At 39.2% G+C, this 11,716-nt stretch overlaps 1 protein-coding gene across 4 annotated transcripts in view; it reads right to left on the reverse strand.

Moving 5' to 3' along the window:
* The window catches only part of LOC148076293 (transmembrane protein 266-like), a 37,395-nt gene extending 25,751 nt beyond the window's left edge, over positions 1-11,644 (reverse strand). For 3 of the 4 annotated variants that reach the window (XR_015711422.1, XR_015711421.1, XM_087793356.1), the window contains exons 1-3: positions 11,104-11,644; positions 8,197-8,316; positions 2,038-2,229 (exon numbers count right to left, since the gene is read on the reverse strand). Coding sequence is in view for 2 of the 4 variants with exons in the window: in XM_087793356.1 (XP_087649482.1) it covers positions 2,038-2,229; positions 8,197-8,210 (206 nt within the window). In the remaining 2 variants the exon portion in view is untranslated. Of the gene's footprint in view, positions 1-2,037; positions 2,230-8,196; positions 8,660-11,103 lie in introns of those variants that run through there. The other variant, XM_087793357.1, reaches the window with a different exon arrangement.
* Between the last annotated feature and the right edge of the window lie 72 nt (positions 11,645-11,716).

Here is an 11,716-nt window from a genome sequence, read left to right on the forward strand (position 1 = left end):
AATCTTGCTTGAGAATCCTATTGACTGCTGGAATTTTCCCAAGGGATCAATAAACATCAATCTATCCATCCATCATTTTTTTTACTTAAACATTAATTTTACTGCCAGTCAAGGTTCTATTTAAGGGCCTGACCTTGAAATCCAGGTTTGGGACCCCGGTTCTAAGAATCTAGGTCTGTTATAACAATGGATTGCTGGGCTGCATGTACTTTGTTGGTTTTTCCGGGGTCGGGATAGTGGATCCCTTTGAAAGTGCTCGTGTACAACCGTAGAACCGGAGTTACAAGAAGGTAACTGCGATTCCAGGCAGGTGAAGAACAGTCGTACGGCCTTGTTGTGCAAATATGTCACCGACAATAAAGCGTGACACGCTCACTGGGATGAATGTGTGTTTGGTCCGAGATGATTCATCGATCCTGGTTGACTTATGGATGCCGGACTTCACCGGAGCCTGTCGCCCCATGATAGATGGACATAAGTGGGAGCCGTGGGGACGGACAGTCAAGGACTCCATCAGGCCAGGGGGGGCATTAATGTGTGATGGATGATGATCCGCTCCACGACGTGAGGTAAATACCGCCAAGGCTGTGTACTGATGATCGATGGCCGTCATGCAGATGTTTCTATTGCATCGGTGCAAATTGCGTTTGTTACTTTAGGAAGAAGACGAAGAAAAACACGTCGAACGCTATCCGACGTCTGTATGGACTCCAGTTAGAAATCGCTTTGACAAATTTAGCACTTTAATTTCCAGCTGCACCTTAGAAGCATCATCTGCAGGTGATGGATCCCCCGACTGTGATGACGCAGAAGTTATAAGCGAGTGTTTAAGCCGAGCATCAATCCTGAATAATAATAATGAGATGGAGGGACAGATTTGTGACAAACATGTTCGGATTGTCAAGGTCAAGGGGGTGTAAAATGATATTCCTTAGGTGGCCACTGTGTAGAGGGACCCTTGTCAGGGGTCATTGAACCCCTACGTGTGGGGGAACAGATCTTAGCAATACCACAAACCACATTACACAATGAAAGACAACACGCAGAAAGCTCGGCTCAGATGTTGGCCTGGTGAACAAGGTCTGTGTCAAATGCTGAGGAACCAAGGCGATAAATGTGCTTCTGGAACAATACGTTAAAGGGCAATAGACATGAGATGTGAACAAGGCTTTGCTCAAATGCTACTCCTAGTGTAACCCAAGCCTGCAAGGCTATGGGAAACATGGATACTTCTGTACCTAAACACAAGACTTACACTGAAACAGCTAGTGTTCCAAACATCCACTAATGGTAGCTGCTATTAATTATTAATATTATTAATAATTATTAATATTAATATTATGATAGACTTAGATTGTATCATCTTGTTCTTTCTCTTTATTTCTCTTTGTTCTTATTTTATTTTTATTAATAATAATAATATTTTTTATGAATAATTGCTGTATTGCTGTGTCTAATTGAAAAAAATAACAATTTCCTGAAGGAGACCTCCTGAGGGATCAATAAAGTTCTACCTAACCTAACCTAAGATTGAAGAGGTGCAACACGTCAATGCCACGGTGACGGCGAGGTCGGACAATAGGTCAGATGGAAGAGTTAATCAGTCAACATTGGCTCCACCACAGAGAATGGCTAGCAAGTCCCAGAAAGGTAGTATCCAAGAGGTACATATTCACTCCAGAGGCCTTGGAAACTGCTATTGGAGAGCTATCCAGGTAGGCAGGTATGGGCTCCAGAAACAGATTTGGCAGAGGTTGTAAACATTGTGTTGTATTTCAACAGATACACGTTCATTCCAGAGGCCTTGGAAACTGCTAAACAGATACTACATACCTTGGCCACCCAACAGGGGGCATAAAAAAACAGGTGAGTAATCCAGCTATCAGAGTATCACATAGTGTACTCTTCTGACTTCTGACTAGAAAGTGATCCCAGTAAGACTTGACATTGTGTTGACATTGTGTACCAAATATATTTTACACAAAACTCAACCACCCGCGACAGAAACTCAAATCAACACAGTGTCCTGTCACTCACCTGTCCCTGTTTTCATCCTCGTCTGCGTTGGACAGCAACTGTGATCCAGCCATGGAAAGGTCCAGCGCCGCGAGCGGCAGGTCTCGGTAGCCAAAGCTGACCAGCTGGACCGGCGGAGCCAGGCACCGGTTCTCATCCTCCACAGGCTGAGAGATTATCTCCAAGTCAGACAGTCCGGCCTGTTCCACGTCCCTGATCACACAAAGGTCTCAGGGTCAGCTGGTCATAATACAACCTCATTGGTTTAAAATAAGGAATTCTAGGAACCTTGAGACCTTGAATGTGACTGAGATGTATCTTTAGTTATCTTGAGGGTATCATGCTAAGGTTGTTCACATATGGATTATATACGATATATTAGAGGTTCTGACAAAAGCTCAAAGTCGTTGACAAGAGAAAGAGAGTTAGTCAGTTAGTTTGTCAGAAGTTCAAATATTCAGAAACGACTTTTCCATTCACGTCCACAAAGAAACGACTTTATATAAAACACTTGATGACGTCATTTTAAGTATCATCAGGACAAAAGTCAACCCTGTGGACAAGTCAGATTTGGGTTTTTTCAAACCAGAAAAATGAGAACACAGTTATAATTATGACCGCGAGGAGTAAAGGGAGGTCGTGCAGGGCGACACAAAAGCAGCCACTTAGGAGAAAACACGGAATAATGGAGCCGTTTTTTTCATCAGGAAGCATCTTCTATTATATATTTATACCCAAAAAGAAAATATACATTTTCTAAATGTAGTGCATATATTTAAGGCTGAAATACTGCAATTTTATATTATAAATATTGTTTTTATTCATTTAATGAGTTAATAAAAAATACATATTTCTGTTCCATCCTCTCAGATGACGAGAAGTTTGACCAGACTTGAAACCCAGGTGGTCATAATGATAATAAGATTTACTACAGAAGATTAAATGATGCCACCTGAGGCTCTGAGGTTGTGAACCAGTAGCTCACAAGCCGATGTGCCCACGAGCAATCCTTGTACGAAAGCTGGAGCAACTCAGCCGAGCATGGAGGAAACTAATGCTGAGTGCAGCTGTTTCTGTGTGTGTTTCTGTCCTTGTATTAATGTGTGTGTGTGTGTGTGTGTGTGTACGTGAGTGTGTGTGCGTTTGTTTTGCATGCATTTGTATATATGTGTTTTTGTCTGTGTGTGCTCACGTGCAAGTGTTACTCAATGTGTGTTAATCTGTGTTTGTTTATGTGTTTGGGTTAGTCTGTGTTAGTATGCGTGTGTGCGATTGTGTGTGACTGTGTGCGATTGTGTGTCTGTGTGTATACGTTTCTGTGAGTTTGTGCGAGTGTGTCATCCTTTGCATGAATGTAGATGTTAGTGTGAGTATATTAGTGTGAGTGTATTAGTGTGTTAGTTTGAGTGTGTGTTAGTGTGTGTGTGTGTGTTATAGTGTGTGTGTGTGTGTGCCCTCTGGTGTGTATTTTAGAGCAGGTGATGTTGCGTCACGTCTGGTGTGACGTCATCAACTCTCCTCCACTCAGCCGAGAGGACTCCCTCGCTCGCTCCTCCAGAAGACAAAGAGAGTCGGGAGGCGAAGAAGCGGCAGAGGAGCGTGAGGACGGCAGTGGGAAGCATGTCAAAGATTTCACAACAGCAGAAGAATGAAGGAGGCTCTGTGGTGTTATTTTGTAGCTCAGCAACATCTTGAAATCCAGTGTTCGTACTGCAAATGATAAATATCAAAACTGTTCAATACCCGTCATCAATACCATGAACATCAGTGACTCTGAGTGTTTCTAGAAGAAGTTGGTGAAACATTATTTCAGCTAGAGGACAGCGGTGATATTCACAGAGCAGGTCCCTCCAGGGCCAGGATTAAATTAAACAGATGAGTGTAGTGTGGAGAGCCAGGTAGGAAAGGTCAGTCCAGACGAAAGTTGCTCAAGGGACTTTTCCTGACCACAGCAGAAGGTCAGACAGAAACAATAAAGGGCTCATCACATGTCTTTAACATGTTGTCAGGTGACCTGCACAGCATTCCAGGTAGGCCTGGATAGGCTCCAGTCACAGATCTGGTAGTGGCACCTACTCACGTCATAACATACAGCCACGAAAGAGCAGATGCTTTTATTGGCCAAAAAAAAGGTCTGAGCCGAGACCACCCAACAACCATTAGAACCGGCATATCGTATTCCTTCTCTCAGTGTTTTAAAAAATGGAGGGTTGGTTTCTTGTGTTGGAAGTCGCGCTGATGACTCTTAACTGACGTCAATCTCTGACCAGTCAGTGGCTGGAAATTGGTTGATGTTACATTTTTTGTGCCGATTCGGCTCGCTTGGAACCAAAGATAATAAAGTATCTGCTTCCACGTACCATATGCTGGTGGAAACACAACACAAGTCGAGGAGGGCAGGGCTAGGACGAGGCCGATTACAAAGGGCCTTTGATACCAGTGGTATTACCCCTTGTAGACTGAAGATTATCATTCATTAATTTTATACCCACTATCACCTTATCAGGGGCGTGCGGGAAGCCTACTTCAGCCCAGGAAACCGGAGTACCCGGAGCAAACCCATGACAGCACAGAAGGCCACAAACACTACGCTACCAATCAGTGTATGCCAGCATTGTCAAGTAACACACAAACAAACCAATTAAAAATTGTTATTGAATGAGACAAATGTACAGAATTTAGATCAAAAGAAACAACATGAGAATAACTGTAGCTAGTTAAGCTAGCTTAGCATTCACATTGAAATGTACTTCGCTTTACATGAAATAAACATAAACGATTCTAGTAAAGTAATGACCCAACAAAAAAAATCTATTTCCTCAGAGTTGCAAGCACAAGTTTGTGTTCAGTTGAGGCACGATGTTCGTGACGGCACTCAATGAACCTCCTAGTGGACCACAGTGGATAAAGCTTTTTTTTCCATCTGGACGTCCATCTACAGGAAAAGATGATTTGTGCAGTTGAATGTTTTAATTATTGACAAAAAAAGCATTATAGATATTACATGAGTAACTATGTGTCTCTCATTCGACTTTGAGCAGTCCAATAAGAATGTGTGTTGATCTCCACTGATACTTAAAAACAACCAAACTTGGCTGTAATCTTGAAGAAGAAGCAGATGTTTGGGCATCATGCCAGTGACTGTTGAGAACGATGGAGTAGCTGATCATCATCATCATCATGCATCAATGCAAGCAGCCAGAGAGTTGGAGGTTTTATAGCGAACTAATGAAGAGAGACGTTTGGCAGTCAAAAGGCCAGGATTGTCTCAAGTCATGTTTCCGGTCCTTACAATACATGGCTAAAATGTTAAGAACTCTACTTCAGCACCAATGTTGGTGTATATATGAAGATAGTCATACTTTTAACACATGTTAAATTGCAAGACCTTTGGATTTTTATCTAGGACACTTTTAGTGTGTGTAAAACCCAAACAAACTTTTTTTTGTGTAAAATCAGTTTGTCCAATTTCTTTGGAACTTGTTTAAGGACTTTATCGTTTTTCTTCTATTTATCTGTGTCTATTTTGGTATTTTTTAAATAATACATTTGTTGTTAAAGTTTTTGTCAAAAATGTTTTGGGCATTTATGAATGAATCAATCAAATCAATCAAATGCACTAAACTATTAAACACATTCTGTGAGAGTTGTTCAACAATAATAACCTCATAGACTGGAGGCAAGTTGCCAATAAATAAAATCACAAATAAAGTAAAAATTGGATGATTTGAATTTCTTCTGATGTAAAACAATGTTTCAACAATTAATACCACTTTAAAATCTTAGTAAGACAACAATATGTTTAGCAACATATAATTTAAGAATTGAAACTGTTTCTTAAAAATAAAGGTGAAACAAGATTGTCACGTACATCTTGTATTTTTGTGCATTTTTACAGTTCTTTCACTTACAATGTTCCTGATATTTTTCTGTCAGTTCACAGACAGTTACTGCCAACAAAGATGCCAAAAACTCTAATAATTACAAAAAGCATGATTAAAAAAAGGGAGTATTTCAGTAAACATTGTGACGCTTTCAAAGAGGATTTGGCTTCTTCAGATGAAAAAGGTTAGTGAGACCTCAGGTGTTAAATAGCAGAGCCAGACCAGGCTACTAGTTGTGTGTATTGTCAAGAATCTTGCCATACAATACGCATCACGATACAGGTGCAAAGATATGATATTTTACGATATATTGTGATACTGTAGTAACAAGGATATATTTGAAGTATTGTCGAGTACATAACTCTGATGTTGCAGAATTTACAGACCACATGACTCTTGACGAAGTTGTAACTGATTTCATTCGCTTTGAAAGCAAAATATGTCCAAACATCAGCTTTAAAAGCTGCTGGAGTCACTGTATCCTCTCGTCCTCAGTCATCACGAGATCTCGAAGGACTTTTGATTGTTCCTTTAGCTGCGGAGGACGTAGTGCATCACAAAAAATGCACAAACGCAATGAATATTTACTTGTTAATTATAAATTTTAAAAACAAATCAATATACTGTAGCTTTTGAATGTTGATGTAGTATCATAAAACAGAATGTCACAATATTTAAGTATCTATATTTCTTTACACTCCTTCACGCTACATCACTGAAAATTGACTGGTCTGGATCATTAAAACAATATGACTCTTAGAACTGGATAACTGGAAATACCCGTCACATATACAGTATATAGTTACTGATGGTGAGAAAGGTAGCAGGATATAAATAAATACATCAATATCACCATATGTGGCAAAGTAAACGTTCAAAACATCCACAAATGAATCAACTGGAATGAAGTAGAGACACTCTGGTTTTTGGACTTGTGGTCCTGGACTACATATGGAGCAAGACCAGCTAAAAGAGAAGCACTCTGAGCAATGTTTGCTGCTGACTCTTATCCATCGAAATATAGATTTAACATCAAAACCTGAAGATGCAGCAGAAGAACAAGACCGAGCAACTGTGGGACCAGCAGAAAACATCTTTTTTTAGATTCAGGTCAATATAAATTCCCTTAAAAGGCAGATTGTGTAGAAGAACATTCGTCTCTGTCAGTCTCCGTTACACTTCCTGTAACAATCAAAACCTTTAATGTTGAAAAACCTTTTGGGTTCCAGAGAAAACTTCTACACGCGCTCGTTAATAATATTCCAGATGCAACGATGATGAATTGGTGGGAGGAACAATGGCGTGTTCGCTCCTGCTGCGACCAGACTTCTTATCTGACCTTTGCAGACAGAAGTTGCACAAGACTGCAGCTCGGCTGTCGACTCGTGCGAGTCGTCGGAGGAGCTTTTTTTTTTTTTTAAAGTTAATAATAGATTGTTCCTTCTCTGGCGCTCACGCCACGCTTCCTAAAATACACCGACACAAAATTCTCACAGAAGTGACATAAAGTTTGTCATGAGGTCATGTTTGATGGTTGATATTTATGACGTATATCAGTATCATCAGAATATTGAACGGTTGATCTGAAGTTGAAGCTTTCATTTGAAATGTTTTTTTTAATTATTAAATTCAGTAATTATTGCATTAAAAAAAAAAAATTGTCTGAATTGACAAGCTAATGCAGTGAATTAAAATTCAATTTAAAAGTATCTAACAACATTTTTTTTTTAATTATTGGAATTAGAATATTAGGTTAGGTTAGGTTCCAATTAGCCAAAGCAATACAGCAATTGTTCCTAAAAATAAATAAAAATAAAATAAGAAAGAGAAAGAACAAGATGATACAATCCAAGTCTAAAATAAATAACATAGATCAAAGAAAAATAACAAAGACAAACTAAATTTAATTATTATTAAACTACATGTAAAAAAAGAATATTAATTAAAAAATTTAAAACAAATGTAACCTTTCAGTATAGAAATGATTTAATTAAATCATTCAAAAAGTAATTTAATGCTTAAAAAAAACATTTAAATTAAAGAAATATACGTTTCAATATTTGAAATGTTAAACTCAACCATTCAGTATTCAGACTCTTAGGCGAGCAAGGTTTGTGTCGACTCTCTGTGGTCAGCATTGTGCGACCGTGTTTGCATCGGCGTCTCCGAATGTGTGCTCAGCATTTAAATGACGAGGGTCCGACACCTCGCCGCTGGAAACAAAGGAGCTTATTGTTCAAACGGGGACGAAAAGGAAAATCGGAGAAAAGCAGAAACGCGGCGGGTTTGTACTTACTCAGCGTTGGCCATGTTGCAAGGTGACGAGCGAAGGTGTTTGTGCGTCGATTGATCCCCTCAGGTCAGATCGTTTCACTGCTGCGCTTCACCTTCTCACCTGGCGGACTTCATGTCGATGCTGCAAAAAACAGTCGTGAGGTGAAAGTGAGGGACCAACTCAGAGCAACAGAGATCACTTTTAAGTTCAGTGTTGCTACACATTTCTCTAATAAAGTGTGAGTTTGTTTGAAGCATAAACATTTTTCACGTCAAAAAATATCTAGTGACTTAAACTGGCAGCCCACCAAGTCATTAAATGTGGCCCTGTAAAGCTAGAATTACAACTTAAAATTGTAAAAAAAAAAAAGTTAGATTAACTGATAAATATGTTGAAATCCCAGCTGCAAAAGATCACATGGTTTAAACCAGGAGGCACAATTCCACACGAAAAAGTCGCTGTCAGCCTAAAAGAAAATGGTATAAAAAAAGTCATAGTTGTCATAATTTAGATGTGTCATTACAAGTAATATTTGATAGTAATGGGTGGAGTGACGCATCAATGAACAAAGAAGCCCGAAAAGAAAGAAAAAACATTACTATTATATAGAAAATAAACACATAGATATACTTTATAAAGTTAATGTTATAAGTGACGAGGAAAACAATTGCATCTTAAGAGGTGATCGAGGAAACTTAATTACAGAAACCTTAGGGACGCTTGGCAAAGAAAAAGATCTTAACAAAAGTGTTAGTTTTATTTGAAAGTGCAATGTCAGTAAAGATTGCTATGACTTTTATCTTAAGGTAAGAAAGTCCAGAAAAAAATCTTCCGATGACCAGCAATAAACATGTGAATTAAAAATATCTCTTGTGGTTCTGAACATCATCAACCCTTAATTAAAAACTGTAACTTAAACCAAGAAACATTTTAATAATATACATGTGACATAAAAGATAATTTTTTTAACAGGAAACAGCTTTGTGTCCCATTTTCGGGCCTGAATCACCACTTGAGACACACATGTGTAATGTTATTTTTTACAATATATTGTGCGACGAGCTCAGGTTTAACGCATTTATCTTGACGACAGGAAGTAAAGTCAGGGTGTGTTTGGAAGCATCGTTCTGGCAAAAGAGTCCGTTTCAGGTGCTACATCTTTAGCTGACTCCTATGATAGCGAAAATACCCAAAAAGGCTGATAACGTCGTCTGCCGGTGGTTTATCTGAGAGCTGGGACAAATGAAGACGCTCCACAATGATGTTCCACAATTTCCCCCGGGCCGGGCCATAACACATCCCACCCTTGTCAGCAGTTTCCCTCAATATCCTCGTCCTCGGCGGACGTTTAATCATCTCACTCTGTCACCGGCATCCTTACTAGTCCTCCTCGTCTTCACCTGTTTACTCCGGTCTTTTGTCGGAGTCCACCTGGACAAAGGGGTGCGGTCGTAGAAAAAGAGTCATTTTATCAATGCTTTTAGAAAAAATATCAATAGTATAAAATCTATTGAAAAAGTGCAGAAAAGTTAAAGTATAGTTTATAATATGATTGGAACCATTTTTAAAAGAAGTGCTTAAAAGCCAAGAACATAATTAAGAGAGAGAAAACCATTTAAATAAGAATATGTATTGTATTTATCTATGGTTTTAGATGTAAACAATGTGTCGGTGATAAAATGTGAAAAATAAATGACGAGAATAATCAGGGAAGAAATTAAAAAATGAATTTAAACGATGAGAAACAGAATGAGAAAAATTATTTGTAAGTTATTTATCATGTCCATGACGTTCGAATAAAGTGATTAAGAAGTTGTAAAAAAAAAAAAAAAAAGGAAACAAGTATTATTAGATTGGGTTGATGGTACTGAATTAATCAGTTGGAAAGGTTCCATTAGGAAATTATTATTATAAATTGTATATATATAACATTGGACTTTTAGACACTATAGATTTTTAAATATTTGAACATCAACTTGAAACAATATGATTGAAAACTTAAAACAAGCAAAGTTCATTTTGTCGCCTCTCATGAGTATCTTCACTTTACGTTGAAAGTAAACTTGTAGAAATGTTGTAATAATTCAATCTAACGTCTAAATATGAAGAACAGAGAAGAGATAATTGAGGTTGAAGAAGTAGAATTTCATAAGTGATGTAATGCGAGACATGTGTGGAGTAAACAAGGATATCCAGCACTTTTATAAACATTGACCACTCAGCTATTTACTCCAATAAATACATAGTTATTGTAGGAGCTATGAAGTCAGTTTAGTTGTTTATCTAAAAAGAAATACAATTCATTTTTTAATTAATTCAAACTTATTTTGCCAGTTTTGATGGTTTACTTACGACCATAGGTTGGATGAAATTGTATAAAAACAGGGTAAAAGTAAGTAAGTAAGTCATTTTTATTTGTATAGCACTTTTCCAGACCAGGGTCACAAAGCGCTTAAACAATCAAAACAATACTCAATAAAGTATATACTTTAAAGGTCAAGATAAAACTGATAACACAACAGGAGTTCCAGAAAATCAAGGAAAAGCCTGAACAAATAAAAACGTCTTAAGATGTTTCTTGAAGTAAAAGTAGACATTGAACTACATGGTGTTTAACAGGCAGATTAAAATACATTTAAACTAAACCATAATATAGAGACAAATATAAAGGTAAACAAATGAAACTGGACAAGTTGTAAAACGAATAGCTAAACGTGTGATTGATGAAAAATATATATATTTCTTGACTTCAAATGATGTCCTCAGATACATTTAAGTGATCATTTGAAATAAATGTTTCGTTAAATTGACACAAACTGACTGAAAAGCAGCAAAGACGTGGAAATATACGAAGGAAACGAAGTTCCCGCCAAAACAGTACCTAGCTTAAAAAAACCATGAAGCCGTGAAGTGGGTTTGTTTTCCTACCTGCGTGGACCGACACCGTGGTCTCCTCTCCGGCGGCGCGTGTGTGGGCTGCAGCTTTCCACGCCACTCTGTCCACTGCTGCTCCCACTCTCGGCGGAACCGAACCGACACCGACGCTCAGGCACGAGCCGCCGCCGCATCGTCGCTCGAGCTCCGGCGTCTCATCGTCACGCGGTCGTCGCGCGAGCTCCACAGTCCGAGGGTTCCCCCCCCCCCACCCCACGAGCACCGCGGGGATCCCCCGTCCACGGGAGCTGGCCAGGGTCCTGAACACGATCCACGGCCTGCCTTCCACTCACGGCGCCTCCCGAACCCCGAGAACACATCGAGACATGGTTCCGGTCACGACATCATCCACAGACTCCATCAGATCCACGCACGGCTCGAGCCTCTGCGTGGCATCAGCCTGCTTGATGGTTTCCTAAAATAAAGATACTATGGGAATATAAAGTGCCTTCGCAGCAATTGGCTCAACGGTCTGTCAATCACAGGGATCAGCCAGTCGGTGGTTCACGCGCACATCCATCAATGTGCGGCGTCTCTGCCTCTCGTTCACGCGCAACACAAGGTTTTTGGGGTGAAAGTGGGAGAAAGAACTAACATACCGGAGGAT

The sequence above is a fragment of the Callionymus lyra genome, chromosome 6 (genome assembly GCF_982586985.1).
Source record: "Callionymus lyra chromosome 6, fCalLyr1.hap1.1, whole genome shotgun sequence".
NCBI lineage: Eukaryota > Metazoa > Chordata > Actinopteri > Syngnathiformes > Callionymidae > Callionymus > Callionymus lyra.